General features: G+C 41.5%; 2 protein-coding genes across 2 annotated transcripts; one reads left to right on the top strand and one right to left on the bottom strand.

Moving 5' to 3' along the window:
* The first annotated feature begins 1,911 nt into the window (after positions 1-1,911).
* Positions 1,912-4,678, top strand: LOC137886295 (myoblast determination protein 1 homolog). Its single transcript, XM_068728696.1, has 3 exons — positions 1,912-2,650; positions 3,195-3,264; positions 4,485-4,678. The coding sequence occupies exons 1-3, from the start codon at positions 2,060-2,062 to the stop codon at positions 4,676-4,678; spliced, it is 855 nt and encodes a 284-aa protein (XP_068584797.1). The 5' UTR covers positions 1,912-2,059.
* A 1,946-nt stretch (positions 4,679-6,624) lies between these two features.
* Positions 6,625-15,505, bottom strand: LOC137886314 (troponin T, fast skeletal muscle-like; the record flags this gene model as incomplete). Its single annotated transcript, XM_068728729.1, has 11 exons — positions 6,625-6,820; positions 7,580-7,620; positions 8,283-8,373; positions 9,398-9,507; positions 9,644-9,757; positions 10,586-10,663; positions 10,867-10,983; positions 11,308-11,353; positions 12,355-12,373; positions 13,130-13,147; positions 15,322-15,505. Coding segments are annotated over 11 exons (855 nt in total), but the record flags the coding sequence as incomplete, so codon positions are not given.
* Between the last annotated feature and the right edge of the window lie 483 nt (positions 15,506-15,988).

Here is a 15,988-nt window from a genome sequence, read left to right on the forward strand (position 1 = left end):
CTTCAATATGAAGTGAGAAGCAAATCTTTCTTCTTTGATGCTTCTTAGAATCATATTCCATGAAAATTTACTTTTTTTATCTGATATTGAAGAATTTGGCATCGCACCTCTTCAGGTGACTTATTTTTATTTTAGCTTTTTTTATTTATTCTTATTTTTTATTTAGTTCAGTTCTTTAGTGTGTTACTGTATCTGACAGGGACAATAATAAGAATCATCTGCAGGAAAAAGTTCAAAGCACAGCTGTTAAAATGAAATAAAAAAAAATCTAAAATATGATGTATAATAAAATCAACTTTCATCAGATAATGTTTGAAAAGTGTTTGAAACTGATTCAAATGAGTTATTTTGGTTTAAAGTTGTGCTACAAAAAAAAACAAAACCTTGTTGGTTGACCTCAAATATATTTATTTTATATTTTATAATTTATATTTCATATATTTTATTTTACATTTTATAATTTATATTTTATATTACATTTTATTTTACATTTTATATTTTATTTTATATTTCATATTTTATATTTTATGAAATGTTATATTTAAATATGCAAATGAGAAAGTATCTTTAATCTTAATTCAAAAACATAAATCTGAACATTGGAAAAAGTCTTGTTTCATGTTGTTGACATATTAGAATCAAAAGTTTTTACAGAAATGATTTATGATATCTCTTTATGTCACTCCACAGATCAGAATAAACTGTCTTTGTCCATGTTATTCTTATTAAAATGTGTATAGATGAGTGTGTGAGTGGTGTGTGGACAAAGCCCTCTGTAGAAAGCTTCAGCACACAGAGAGGAATGAAGGTGTGAAGTTTGGTGGATGTCAGAACTACTGAAGTGGAGATTTCTGGATCAGAGTGTGAGAAAAACTCCATTGATAGAAAAGCTCCTTTAAAGAGACGTTTAGTTAAAGTCCAGACATTTAGAAGAGTCTCCAGGTGAAGAGGGTCACAACATGAACTAGTAGATATCACCATCAAACTTCACCACTTCATCACTCACATCAACACCAGCATTCATTCTGTTACAAGCTCTCTGAAACGTGACGTTTAAATATGCAAATGAGGCCTTATGTGATGGTGACTGTTGGTGAATTTAGTAGAAATCTACAGACGTAAACAAACAAAGTAGTAAAATTGGATGTTATAGTTCTTCTAGTCTGAAAGAAGACGAGTTATGGAAGAAAAATAAACCTCTAAATCAACCTTCAGTGTCTCAACTTAACTGTGATTTCAGAGCAATTAAAGAGAAAAATCTACAAAAGAGAAAAAACGGACGAGTCTGTGAGTCGAGATCATTTCACCTGTTTGGACAAATTGTGTTAAACTGTTGTCCATGACACACACACACACACACACACACACACACACACACACACACACACACACACACACACACACACACACACACACACTTTGAGATCAGAGGCGTGACGACTGTGTGACATCATGACCTCCTCAGCAGGACGTCAGACAGCAGTCACACGTCCGTCAGTCTGAATCAACCGTTAACAAAGTTAAATAAAAGGACGTCTATCTAAGCTGCTGTAACGTTACTGACGCTCCGACGTTTACTGTTATTTTATTGTGAAAGGGGAAACCTTTCTTGAGATATGCACCAATGTCCGTCTGTATAGAACGCTGCTCCAGACTGTTGGGAACAGCAGCCTCAGTGATTCCTTAAGATGGACTTTTTTATTGCTTCCTTTTTGTTGCTGAGTTTCTCTCACACACACACACACACACACACACACACACACACACACACACACACACACACACACACACACACACACACACACAGACACCCCTCAGATCATTGGTCACTGACACACAGCCCCGCCTCCTCACTGACTCCTTTATAAAGAGCTGAGGAGGTGAAGCTGCAGACCTTTAGACTGTCTCTCCTCCTCTGAGACTGACTCTACTTCTTACACCAGCTGACTGACAGGAGACGTCTTTCTTTCTTCTTCTCTCTTTCATTGAAGAGGAGACTTTTCCCTTTCCCGAGGACCTTCTCAGGGAGCACTTCCTCCTCTTCCTCCTCGTCTCCTCGATGGATCTGTCCGACCTTTCCTTCCCTCTCTCCTCGGCCGAGGACCTCTACGACGACCCCTGCTTCAGCACCGGCAACATGAACTTTTTTGATGACCTCGACTCGCGGCTGCTGCACGCCGGCCTGCTGAAGCCAGAGGACGATCTTCACCACCACCACCACCACCACCACCACCACGTCCCCGTCGCAGAGGAGGACGAGGACGAGGAGGAGGAGGAGGAGGACGAGCACGTGAGGGCCCCGGGGGGCCTCCACCAGACGGGGCGCTGCCTGCTTTGGGCCTGCAAGGCCTGCAAGAGGAAGACGTCCCACGAGGACCGGAGGAAGGCGGCCACGACGCGGGAGAGGCGGCGGCTCGGGAAGGTGAACGACGCCTTCGAGACCCTGAAGCGCTGCACGGCGGCCAACCCCAACCAGCGGCTGCCCAAGGTGGAGATCCTCCGCAACGCCATCAGCTACATCGAGTCCCTGCAGATGCTGCTGAGGAGCGGCCGGGACGACGGCTTCTACCCGCAGCCGGAGCCCTACGGCGGGGACTCGGACGCCTGCAGCCCCCGATCCAACGGCTCCAACTGCTCCACCGGCTCCAGCGTGAGTCCCACCAACAGCTGAGCGGCTCACCTGCTGCCGCCGGCAATGTCCGGAATGCGTTTGGCCACAGCGCTTCGATACGTGTTCAGTGTAGGGAGTCGCATTTAAAACCCGGCCTAAACCATGACGTGTGCTCTTTGAAGTCAGTTTCAACTATTGAAACTAGTTCGTTTTTTATATTTAGAAAGAATGTGGGAATAAACACACAATGAGATTTTCTATAGAGCTCAAAATGTGCTTTTTTTCTTCTTGTTTTGTTGGACAGCAACGTTTTGATTTGAATAATTAGCAGAAGAGTGAAGCAAGTCAACGTTTTAAGTCCTTTTTTTTTTTATTTAAAAATGCTAAAATATAGAATGACGAGTAGAAGTGATGAGCATGAAAAGTCACACAGCTGTGATCAAACGCATCTATCTCTGCAACCCGTGCAGAACAAATAGTTTAAAATAGCTTCATGAAGTGAGAGATAGATCTGTTTGTTGAATCATGTTGAAGAGTTACATCATTAACTCATCGTTTGCTGACTGTGTTGATCTGGTTCCAGATGGATTTCATCTCTCCGTGTTCCACCAGAAGTGAGAACAGCGACGGTTCGTACTGCAGACACACAGACGGTCAGTTTACTGTGACTTTCTGTTTCACACAACTCATCTCTGACAGTGTGTGTTTAAATATGACGAGTCTTTAACACAACAGGTGTGTTTGTCTTTTCTACTGAACAACATTAGGACTTTATTCTCTTGTAAAACGGCTGACTCCTCGTGGATTTGACCCTAAAGCTATAGGGTTAGTAATCTTAAGAAACTAGAAGACTAGAAGATTGGAAAAGCCAGAAGACAAACCTCCGGTTCTGCAGAGTGAAGCTAAAGCTTCATGTGTTAAAGCTGCATTCTTTCTAGTGTCCACCAGGGGGCGACTCCTCTGGTTCTATAGAAGTCTATGAGAAAATGACTGTCACTTCCGTTCATCGGTTGCAAAGTAACAACATGGCGACGACCGTAATCCAAGATGGCGAAATCGCCAAACTCCAGGCTTCAAAACATCAGTCCACAAACCAATGGGTGATGTCATCATGACTCCGCCCACTTTCTTTACACAGTCTGTGGGAAAACCGCTAGCAGCACTAGCTCCTACAGTTGCTAAATCTAGTATGAACGTTGCGAAGTCGGCATCACTACGCTCTGCTAGTGGCTAAGCGGAGAGCAGGGCCGCCTTTCAATCAGAGGGTTCGATCCCCGGCTCCTGCTCCGCTAGTCTCATGTCAATGGGTCCTTGAGCAAGACACTTAACCCTCAAATGTCTCCCGTAGCTGCGTCTATGGTAGATAGATACTGAATTGTAAGTCGCTTTGGATAAAAGCGTCTGCTAAATGACCGTAATGTAATGTAGAGACCTGTCAATCAGCGTGTAGCCCCGCCCCTAAAGCATCCCCTGCTTTATGGTCTGTTTGACTCTAAATGGAGCATAATGTACTAAATGAACATCATGCTGTATTGAAGAAGACTGTAAACTAAAGATTGAGACCATAAACTCATGTTTACAATGTTTACTGAGGGAATAAATCAAGAGAGAAGTAGAGTCATTTTAGACTAGACTTGTATACAACCAGAGGAGTCGCCCCCTGGTGGACACTAGAGAGAATGCAGCTTTAACAGGCTAATTACAGCTACAGATTTTGACTGTTACTATGATGACCTGCCTGTCCTTTAATATGAGCAACTTCTCAGAATGTGACAGTCTGTCATAATAATAATAATAATAATAATAATAATAATAATAATAATAAATAAAAACATTGTATTAAACTAACTGTTGCCCGTTTCTCTCTGGACAGATTCCAGCAGCAGTAAACCGTCGCTCGTCTCCAGTTTGGACTGTTTGACGAGCATCGTGGAGCGGATCAGCACGGATCCAGCCGTAGCCCCTCCGGGGGACAGCGTGGTCCCCCGGGGCCCCGGATCGCCTCAGAGCAGCCCTGCGGGCTCCAGTTCCTCCGCTGAACACAGCAGCATCTACGAGCCGCTGTGAACCCGGCGGAGCCGAGGATTCAATATTCCACAAAAACAAACTTTATGTTCCTGAAGTTTGAGTCCAGACTTTCTTCAGTTTTCATCCTCTTGAACAAACTGAATGCTGCTGTTATGTTTTATCAATCTCAGCGGGAAAAAAAAAGACTTATTTCTGCTGCAGAAATGATAACTGAGGACCATTTTATAGATCTGTAAATAAGAGCTGTTTGTTCATAGTAGAGAGACACACACACACACACACACACACACACACACACACACACACAGATACAAGGGGTGGTGCGATAGTTCTTTCATATGTTTCTATGTATTATTTATGAGTGAATGGCATTTTAATAAAGAAATATTTATATTCAGTAGAATCTTTAAATGGCCTTTTCTAATATTTTATTATTATTTGATTATAAACTGAAACATGTTATGCGGCTAAATTTGATTTAATTCCAATATTGACTGAGCTGAAAGAGTAAAGTCCTTTTCATCCGTCGTTAATACAAAATATTGTTTAAATCAGCGTCACAGCATCAGAACTTCAATCGTACGGTTCAAGAAATGTGTGAAAAATGTTTTTTTTTTACAAAACTTAGAATATTCTAATTTGGTGATGCAGACAGAAATGATATGAATATATTGATAAGTGTGAATATTTCATTCATCGTATAAGACCCTTATGTGGCTGAGATATACAACAAAGTGCCTTTGAAGCTGTCACGGTGACATTTAAGATGGAAATCACTTCTGATGAAAAGCTGATGTAGAATCCATCCAACGATTTATAATCATTTTCCCAAAAATGTTTACAAAAAAAGTACTTTACATGAATATTACTGGAGCTACAGTAAAGTTCCTTGCGTGAAAATGTACTTATATAAAAGTACAAATGAGGTCAGCTGAAGAAGAACAAGTACTTTATTAATCCCTCACTGGGGAAATGTAATTTTAAGATGTACAGACAATCTTTATGCTTCAAAATAAATGTGAGTTATGTGAAAATGACCAGAAATAAACACAAAGTAAGCAACAAAGAGATGTTTTAACGATATAAACACACATTAAGATGCATTGTTTGTGCAAAGTGTACACACACACACACACACACACACACACACACACACACACACACACACACACACACAACGACCATCACAGAAGGTGTGTTGTACTCACCTGTCTGACATCATTCTGTGAGTGAAGTCTTCCTCGATCTGCTCCAGGTTCAACTCGTTCAGCTAGCTAAATTAGCTAACGGCTAGCGCTTAGCTAACGGCTAGCTTGCTAACTTGGCTAAAAGCTAGCGCTTAGCTAAAAGCTAGCTTAGCTAACGGCTAACTTAGCTAACGTAAACTCTCCTCTCATAGATTACAACGGATTTGTCATATGTTTTACTGAATATAGCCCACTAATAAAGATCACATTTATTTTTCGGATCGGCCAAGTGCGTGAGGGATCCCACTTGCCCGAAAAGGGAGTTTACTTTCCCCCAGAGAAGCGTCAACATGGAGCGTCAGCTGAGCGTCACCTCCCAGGAGCTCTCGGCACAATACTTTAAAATGTTTGTAGGCTTGTTTGTAAGTGCACAAACATAAGACTGTAATTATGTTACTTTCACCTGATTTTAAAAAATGTCAACATTTCAGAATCAGAATGTTGATATGAAATATGAAATGTAGGCTAACAATAATATATTTTATTCATATATGATAGAATAAAATACATCATTATATGATGTATACTATATAAAAACAATATTATTCCCTTCAGATACAAGTTCGTGAAACAGTCAGAACAAAAGGCAGTTTAACGACATGAACCTACTGTTTATTAGAAGATAATCAATTAAATCGATCAAACAGATTGATTGATACAAACTTCGATATGCATGGATGATCAATCATTCTTGCATTGTATTGTCTGAATCTATTTTTTATTACACGAACACAGTGGTGACATTTTTAAAATGTATTTATTAGAGCTGAATTCATCAAGCAGACACTAAGACGTCCAGATTTGCTCCGGAGCTCCGGGTGTCAACCGGGTCTGAGCCGCTGCTGTAACCGAGGGGAGGCGCCTCTTTTTCCGGGCTGACCGAAGCTCAGCAGCCGCTCACTTCCTGCGGCGCGCGGCGGCTCCCTTCTTGCTGCTGCAAAGCGCAAAAGTGCAAAAAAAACAGCATCAGATGTGTGCGGAGATGCTTTATGGTGGCTTTGAGTTGAATGTTAAAGATGGATAGATATTTTAAAATATATTAAATATATAAGAACGCACGAGATGAGAAGTAAACCAACTACTGGAGCAGTTTCTTGAGGCTACATCGCCCCCTAGTGTCCAGACATAAGTTTACCAGTTACAACCATAGACCTACATTATTAATTATATATAAATTATACGGTTTTTCTACTAAAAATTAAATCTTCCTCAAGTCAGCTATAATAAGGATTACATTAAAACAGACTGATGTTAAAATGAAGGTAGATTATTTCAGATAAAAAGCAAAAAGCAAGTAAATCAATTATTATAATTACCAAGTATTAACAAAAACAAGTACTGTACTTAAGTACAATGACAATTGAGGTACTATATTGATTTATATCTATGTATAAACTACATTTATTTGACAGCTTTAGTTAGTAGTTTAATTGTATATTAATTATTAATACTAGGTTTAAACCAGCAGTATTAGTTTACTTTATTAGTATATAAAGTAGTTTGAATCAGCTCCATATTTACCAACAATACTAAACATTAATGCATCAATTGTAATCCACGAATTGAATATATATTATTTTGAAATGGGTCATTCTACTTAATGAGTACTTTTACTTTTACTAGTATTTTTCTACTCTGTAGTACTGCGACTTTAAGTAAAGTAAAAGATACGCTCTCCTGGTGGTCATCTTACTGTTTCTGCAGCTCGTCGATGCGGTTTCTGAGAGAGATCACCTGGAAGACAAACAGCCCGGTATGTCACCTGCACTCCTCTGATTGAAGCCGCTTTTCACACATTCAAATATGCGTTCATGAACACAACGTGCAGCATGTCAAACCCCTGCTGGGCGTCAATGGGCGGTTCACACGAAAACAAACGGAAACAAACTGAAATCTTTCAAATGCCAAACGTTTTTGACACCGAGTCACAGCTTGGATTTTTCTTGTCTTAATCTGGTATTTTGGAGGGAAATTATGAATTCATTAATTTGTTTTTTGAATAATAAAAAAATAAATGTTAAATTTAGCACCAAATCTGTGTTATATATCAACCCAGAAATTGCAATTTATTAGACATAATTGAGTAAGATAATGGTCAACGTATACTTCCATCCTAATCGTTCCCATCTTCACAATTTATTTTAATCAATTCATTAATTTGTATTTGTGATTTCTGACGACAACAACTTCACACAAACTGCTGAACTGCATCTTAATCTTCAGGTTTCCATCTTTCAGATGACGTACACCACGTGAAAATAAGAACAAATTAAAAACTATAAAAACCTTCCTGCTAACGTTTACGTGACCTGGAACTAGACTAGTTTTGACCCCTTCAGACGTCTTTTTTCCCCTCAATGCATTCTGGGAGGAGAAGGTGGCGTTTCCTCACTGACCTCATATCTCTGCCTCTTCAGCTTCTCGCAGTGGTCGTATTTAATCGCCTCCAGGTTGTGCAGCCACTCCCACAGCTCCTTCGCCTTTTCCCTGAAGGACACAAACCAGGAAGCGAACATTCAAATGAACACTTCTGCAAAAGCTTGAACACATTTACATGCTGCTTCCTGCCAATTAGTCACAAAAAGAATGGGCTCGTGTTAAATCGTTGCTGTGTTTATCTCTTGAGCTGGTCGCTGTTGTTTTAAACATATTGCTCTATTCTCTTTAAACCTTGTCTCTTTTGCTTAGTTTTCTCTCTCTTTTCTCCCCAAAAACATACATAAGGACATTTATTTACAACGTAGTATTGCTTCAGTTTGTTCGTCTACATATCAACAGGGAGAACGTCGGTATTTTAAGAGATAAATAATCGTCTCAGAGATATAAAACCCATGTTGATGGAATAGATATGAAGTGCAACATGGAACAAGTTCATATGAAAGGAATATTCTTTATACTGTCATCATTATATTATTATTTATTTTTATTGCTATTTCCACCGAGAGGATCGTGCGGTCGGTTGCATGTGCGTGCATGTTTGAGTCTCTGTGTCTGTCCACAGCTGATCTCTCATTCTGCTGCAGCAAACTGCATAATATTTCGGGTGCCCGGTTAAAGCTGCATGCTCAAGAACCTCTCGTGGTTGCGGCGACTCACACGTTCTCAAAACACCTTGTTTTTCCCCCTGTTTTATACTTTGACTGCCTGCTGACTCCTCACTCGCTACTCTTAACCGGCTCCCGGACAAAAGGTTACTGAAGTCTACGTTGACTCATTTCACACGTAGCTTCAGTAACGTCACTTCCGTAGTTATCCTAACCCAGACCACGACCTTTATTCTAGTAGTTTAGTTGCATAAACACTGCAGAGACCTGCAAAGGAGCACTGATCTCTGCTGGACATTCATAGGAAAAACAATATAATAATAATATATCATACCAACCGTTGCATTAGGATTACTTTGATACTAAAAAAACGTTTCCAGGTGTGCTCATGTGCAGGTGTTGGGTTGTTAAGTGTTCTCTAACTGCTCCTCACACATCTGTCTTTATGTGTCCTCCCTGTGGGTTACCTCAAATTGTCCTCGCTGAAACCGCCGACGTCCAGGGGTTGGCATCTCTCTGACATGATCTTCTTCTTCTTCTCTCTCTCCGTCTGCTTCTTGCCTCTCTTCTGTTCAACCTAGAAACAAAATGTGACCGGTTAAAAAACCTCACGCCTTCACAAGCAAATACAAAAACGTGTTGTTACCTGGTTTGAAAGAAGGAATCGTAACAACGACCAAAAAGAAAAGGAAAGAATTAATAAATAGCGCTACCTTCTGCAGGTGGCTGCTGTAGCCTGATCCCATGCTGCTCAGCGTTAACTTCTTCTTGGCTTCAGCCTCAGCCTTCCAGTGGGCATCGGCTTCCTCCTTCCTCTGCCGCTCAGCCTATAAAAGACAAAAACATCATGATGTAACCAGTTTTATTCCCCCCCCCCCCCCGTTGCCAGTTATGTTAACGCAAAGTTTAAAAAGTCACTTAACAGCGTCTGGAAATGTTTGTCTTTCCTCACCTCTAGTGATTAAACTTATCACTGTGATGTATAAATGTACTCGGTACACTCTGACATCACTGCCAGGTGAGGTGAGATGTGCAACATACTTTAAACTCGGAACAAGGATACGATAAGGATAAGAATAAGGATACAATAAGGATACGATAAGGATACGATAAGGATACGATAAGGATACGATAAGGATGAGGATAAGGATACGATAAGGATAAGGATACGATAAGGATACGATAAGGATAAGGATAAGGATACGATAAGGATACAATAAGGATACGATAAGGATGAGGATAAGGATACGATAAGGATAAGGATACGATAAGGATAAGGATAGGATAAGGATAAGGATAGGATAAGGATAAGGATAGGATAAGGATAGGATAAGGATAAGGATAGGATAAGGATAGGATAAGGATAAGGATAGGATAAGGATAGGATAAGGATAAGGATAGGATAAGGATAGGATAAGGATAAGGATAGGATAAGGATAGGATAAGATAAAACCTGAGCAAAATTGCAGTGCAGCAGTTGCAATACAAGGTGAGAAGAGCGTAAATATAATAAGCCTAAAATAACAATAAGGTGCAGATTTAAAACACATCAAATAATTGAGCACAGTTGGGTGTTTGTGAGCGTGAATCTATTTCAACAGTTCACTGCTGCTGAAAGAATCAAAGGAATGAAGAGGAAGGTTTTGGACTCGTACCTCCCGCCGGGCCTGCCGCTCTTTATCCTTCTCAGCACGGATCCTCTGCTGCTCGGCTCGCTCGGCGCGACGCTTCTCCTGAAAATGCAAAAATCAAAATGTGCAAATTAAGATTCAAAACCTTTATTTCCACATATCTGGGACAGCTAAAGTGTATATATACTGTATATATATATATATATATATATATATATATATATATATATATATATACAGTATATATATATGCATGTTATCAAGTGCATGTTCAATGTATACTCTTTGTTTGGGTACAATCTCACAATCCTGTCTTTGAGACCGAGGAGCTCCTCCTCCTCTTTCTTCCTGCACTCGAAGTGAGCGTCGATTAGCGACTGCAGCTCAACCAGGTCCTTGTTCTGACGTTTCTTCTGGATGTCCTGTGAGAGGACAGTGAGAGGACAGAAGACGGCTGTCACTACACAAACTTCAAATCCACACCGATTAACAAACCTGTCTTCAGAAAAGAACCAAACTCACTATTGTTTTGTCCAACAATCCAAACCTGAACGTTATTAAAAAAACAGCAAAAAGCTATCAGATAAAAGATACATAATGGAGTGAAAAGTACAATTGTTCCCTCTGAGATGTAATAGAGAAAGTGGCATGAAAGTAAACAGTACAAGTACCTCAAAATGTGTACTTAAGTGCACTACTTGAGTAAATGTACTTAGTTATATTTATCTGTAAGTATGTCGACTTACATCAAAGTCCACTTTCTCTCCGTCGGGGATCTTTGGAGCAGACGGTCTGTTGAAGGAAAATAACATTCAAATTATAACCTGAAGGGACTTTGTGTTGAATATGATGACATCTAGTGGTGAGGTTGCACATTGCAACCAACTAAAAAACCCATCGGTTCACTCCTTTCTTTTCAAGACTGTGGTAACGTAACAACACTACTTTAGGAGCAATGGAGGCACCACAACGCGGCTCACGTTACCACAGCTTCACAAGCGTGTCAGATAACTATGGTGGCCTTCAGGGAACATAAAAACCACAGACTGTACACAAGAAGTGGACCTAGTCATGGCGACGTCACCGATTGGTTTGTGGACTGATATTTTGAAGACTCTGGTTCGGCAATTTGGCCGTCCCCATCTTGGATTGGACTGAGGAGGAGTGACGGAGAGACCTGTCAATCACTGTGTAGCCCCGCCCCTAAAGCATCCCTGCTTTATGGTCTGTTTGACTCTAAATGGAGCATAATGTACTAAATGAACATCATGCTATATTGAAGAAGACTGTAAACTAGAGATTGAGACCATAAACTCATGTTTACAATGTTTACTGAGGGAATAAATCAAGAGAGAAGTAGAGTCATTTTAGACTAGACTTCTATACAACCAGAGGAGTCGCCCCCTGGTGGACACTAGAGAGAATGCAGCTTTAACACGTGACGCTTTGACTTCACGTTCCAGAGCCGGCGGTTGCCACCTGCTCCGTAGTCAGTGAAGTTGATTTCAACTGTGCTCTTCTCTCAAAGCCAACTTCCTATGAAGAGGGAATTTTATTTTGAAATGACCCTAGAGGAGAACGTAGAGCGCCGTAGTTTGAAGCTCAGGAGCAGCGACCAAGCTGCAGTTCGTGTTGCATAGAGTCAGTGTCTGGTTTGTCTGTTCTGGGCTACTGTAGAAACATGGCGGTGCAACATGACTCCGTAAAGAAGACCCGCTCCCTAATGAAGGGCTCACATCGCTTTGAATGTTATATTGTATTTCTACACGAGGGAAGACAGTAAATGTACTCACTTGAACTTCGGCTTCTCCTCTTGTTTTTTGTTGAAACGGGAACAGAAAGAGAAGAGAACGCGTTAGAAACAGGAATATGAAGAAAGACGCAGGTTAATGAGGGGGACGATCCGTGTCGTTTCACACCTCCAGTCGACCAACGTCTCAGTCGTTGTTCGTGTTTCAAGTGCTGTGAGTACACAGGTGTTACCTGGTTTCTCTATCTATCGTGTGTTAATTTGTTGTGCATTAGTGTGTGAATCAAACCGATGTAATCTGACACATCTGATCAACGCTGTGTGTAATAAAAAAATCACCACGTAAACTATTGAGGAGATTCTTCATCGCACACTTTTCACAACAAGGAGTTTGACGAGTAAATTACTGTTAATTGATGCTAAACAAATAAAATGAATAAAAACACAGATTTTAACAAGAACAAAGTTTGTGATTAGCTCTATATATATATATATATATATGTATATATATTTATTTTATGGGACCCTCACACTGAAAACAACAAAACAAAACGACAGACAGGGAGAAAAACGCAGGCAAAGCAACAGCGACTCAGCAGGAAATACAAACTACCATCTTGATCTTCGTCCGCTGGCGGGACGCAATCATACAAAGAAGAGAAGAAGCACAGATAAGCAGTGGGGCAACCGTTAAACACGTGACTCAGCATTTCTGAATCCCTGCAACTGTTCCTCCACGTCAGAGGAAGATCAGCGGGACAAAGCTCAAACATCATTCATGTGTGGTGAAAAGGAGGCGAACGACAGCGTCAACGTACCTTCTTCTTCGTAGCCGTCTGCATGCAGCAGCAAGCGTCCAAAGCAAGAGCAGAACAGAAACCATTAGGGGAGGCACCTGGTCAGCCTGCTCCCACGTCCTCTTTACGAGTGCACGGCTCACGAAGCACACTTATTCAAATTCACGTTCCAATAATGATGATGGTAATAATAAACAGGTGGTGGGGCAGCCATTGCAGAAGTCCCGTGTGCATGTCATGCATTCGTTCTGTGCTAACACAGCGGGCGGCTCGCACGTCCCTGACGTCCCTGACGTCCCTCCCTGACGTCCCTCCCTGACGTCCCTGACGTCCCTCCCTGACGTCCCTCCCTGACGTCCCTGACGTTCCTGAGGTTTGATTTTGCGTTCTGACTGCATAATAAAGACATCTGTTTGCTCAATAACTGACTGAGAAAACCTCTCATTCTACTGCAGCAGGGTCTGACAGTCTGCTCCTCTCAGTCCTGGTTCTGGTTCTCCCGTTGCCTCCCTTCCCTCCAGCAGGTCCAGCAATACGTCCTGGGTCTCCAGCAGAGAGGAGAAGCTCTGCTCCTGGAGGAGGAGGAGGAGACGCTGCTGCCGGGAGCTGAGCTCTCCTCCTCCCTCCGGAGCTCCGACTGCAGGTCCAAGGCTGCAGGTGAAGCCGGATCTGGGTCTGTCCACGGTGGACCTGGTCTCTGCTTGAGGATCTGGGTCTGTCCACGGTGGACTGATTTCACCAAAATCCAACCCGGTGGCACCGATGACGAGCATTAAGACAATCTCCTCATGCGTTAACGGGTAATACATGTAAAAACGTGTATTTCATGTCACTTCTTTTCCTTGTTCGGTTTGGTTTTCGTTCAGGCGTCGTGCAATTGCTTGATCTAGATTAATCTTGATATCTATACATATATATATATAATCTTAATACGTTTTCTGAAGCAGCGAAATGGAAGCGTTAGTTCAGCGAGCGTACAGTGAAGCCCGGGACTTCTGCAGTGGCTCCATCTGAGTGAAGCAGTTCAGGTCATAAAGAAACTCAAACAAACAAAACAAAAACATTTCCATGGAAGACGTGAATAGTGGGGATCACTGATAAAACCTTACAGCAGTTTGCCAGTCCCACTCTTCATCTACTCATGGAAAGAAAGACGAAGAAGAAGAAGAGGAAGAAGACGCTTTTACATGACTGATATTACCCACAATCCTTTCTGAGTTTGCCAGAATGAGACCTAAACACGGGTCGAAGGTGACGGATTTGAGGGTCCGTTCATGTAGAAGCAGCTGATTTTCTTCTTCTTCTCCCTTTCACCATTCAGATACACATGTACAAAGACACACTGAGCCGTAACGCTGAACCAGGACAGAATGTTTTTGTTTGTTTGTGTCAGACGTGATAACCGTGGACACTTTACGAAGCAAAGCCCAAACGTTTTGCCGCTCTCGAAGGAGCCAGAAGACGCCAAAAAGGCGCTTTTGGGCTTCTTCGTTCTATAAAGTGCAGCACACACTGGTCTTGTCATGCCGCGCCGACCCGGGGAAGCTTTTGGATTTTCACAGCACAGTAAAATACACGACTATGTTTAGGTTTCTGACGGCTGAATGTAGAGCACGTCATAACGGACTAACAAACTAACTTATTAAATCACTTTCTTAGTTTAAAAAAAAGTGCAACGCTGTTTTACATCAAATTCATTGACATTCATTACATTTTGAAAATGTTTTGATTAATTGTTACAACATTGACAAAATGTGCTTGAAGTATAAAACACAGAATTTGAGAAAAAATCTAACGAAATCTGGAATAAAAGCATTTCATAACCAGTTTCTATATATCTTAATTTGTTTCACAAAGTGACGCCGTGATTATTTAAACATCAGTTTAAGCTCTATAACTGTAAAATCTAGTTGCCTCTAGTCCTGACGAAGGGTCTAATAAAAAGAGGGCGTTGCCTAAAAATACTGGTTTTGCAGAAGAAACGTATAAGTGCAACTACTTTTACTGGCTGAGTTAAACTAGCTCAGAGGTTAAAATCTAACCTTGAGCGCGAAAGTTCATTTTTGGACGATGGAAAAGGTAATTTGATTAAAAAGACCTCTTCACATAAACAACACAGGAGGGACTAACATGTGAAACATGAGCCTTTGTAACGAGCTGAAGCTGAAGCGTCCTGCAGGAGAACGGGGAGCGGTCTGCCGATTGCCACGTACCTTCCTCCTCGTGATACACCTCCTCTGGCTCTGGCTCTGCTTCAGGCTCTACCTCTGGCTCTGCCTCCACCTGGGCCTCCGCCTCAGGGGCTACTTCTACTTCTACTACCTCCTCCTGGGCTACGGGGCACGCAGCATGCACCAAAACCACCGGGGAGAGGGAGGGTGCCGGAGGAGAGGGCCGTTAATGGAGACCACAGACATGACAAAAAGTGAGAGATTACTTTAGTTACGAGAGAGGGGGAGAGAGAGGGAGAGAGGGAGAGAGAGGATGGATGGGTGAGCGACGGACAGAGCTGCTGGAGAGAGAGAAACACATGATGATGAGAGGGAGTCAGTTGACCTTTCACACAGAAGCCATATTGAACTGTCGAGGCGGGAAACTTCCTGAAGAGCAGCTCATGTTGTGTACAAAGTTTTATCATTCTGTAAATTCATATTCTGCGCCTAGAATATGGAAGCTAAGACGTGGTGATTGTGTCCCTCATTTAGTTCCAATCATTGAATAAAAACAATGGAACTGACGATGGTTTTCTTTCATTGTTTTCCTGCAACATCACTCCTGTCGTTGACCTCGTGGTCGTCTTTTAATGCTTTTAAGTTTTTATAGAGCTTCTATTCCCATCTCAAGTTTTTACTCTACACATTGTTTTGATGGATTTGGTGA

This window comes from Cebidichthys violaceus, unplaced genomic scaffold (assembly GCF_023349555.1).
Source record: "Cebidichthys violaceus isolate CVI_PGR_0920_01 unplaced genomic scaffold, fCebVio1.0.p SCAF_43, whole genome shotgun sequence".
NCBI classification, from domain to species: Eukaryota; Metazoa; Chordata; class Actinopteri; order Perciformes; family Stichaeidae; genus Cebidichthys; species Cebidichthys violaceus.

What these genes read in the sequence shown, in the direction of transcription:
- LOC137886295 (XM_068728696.1), top strand. Translation starts at nt 2,060, where the DNA reads ATGGATCTGTCCGACCTTTCCTTCCCTCTCTCCTCGGCCGAGGACCTC. An exon ending in ACTGCTCCACCGGCTCCAGC is followed by an intron (nt 2,651 to 3,194) that starts GTGAGTCCCACC and finishes ATCTGGTTCCAG; the next exon opens with ATGGATTTCATCTCTCCGTG. An exon ending in GTACTGCAGACACACAGACG is followed by an intron (nt 3,265 to 4,484) that starts GTCAGTTTACTG and finishes CTCTCTGGACAG; the next exon opens with ATTCCAGCAGCAGTAAACCG.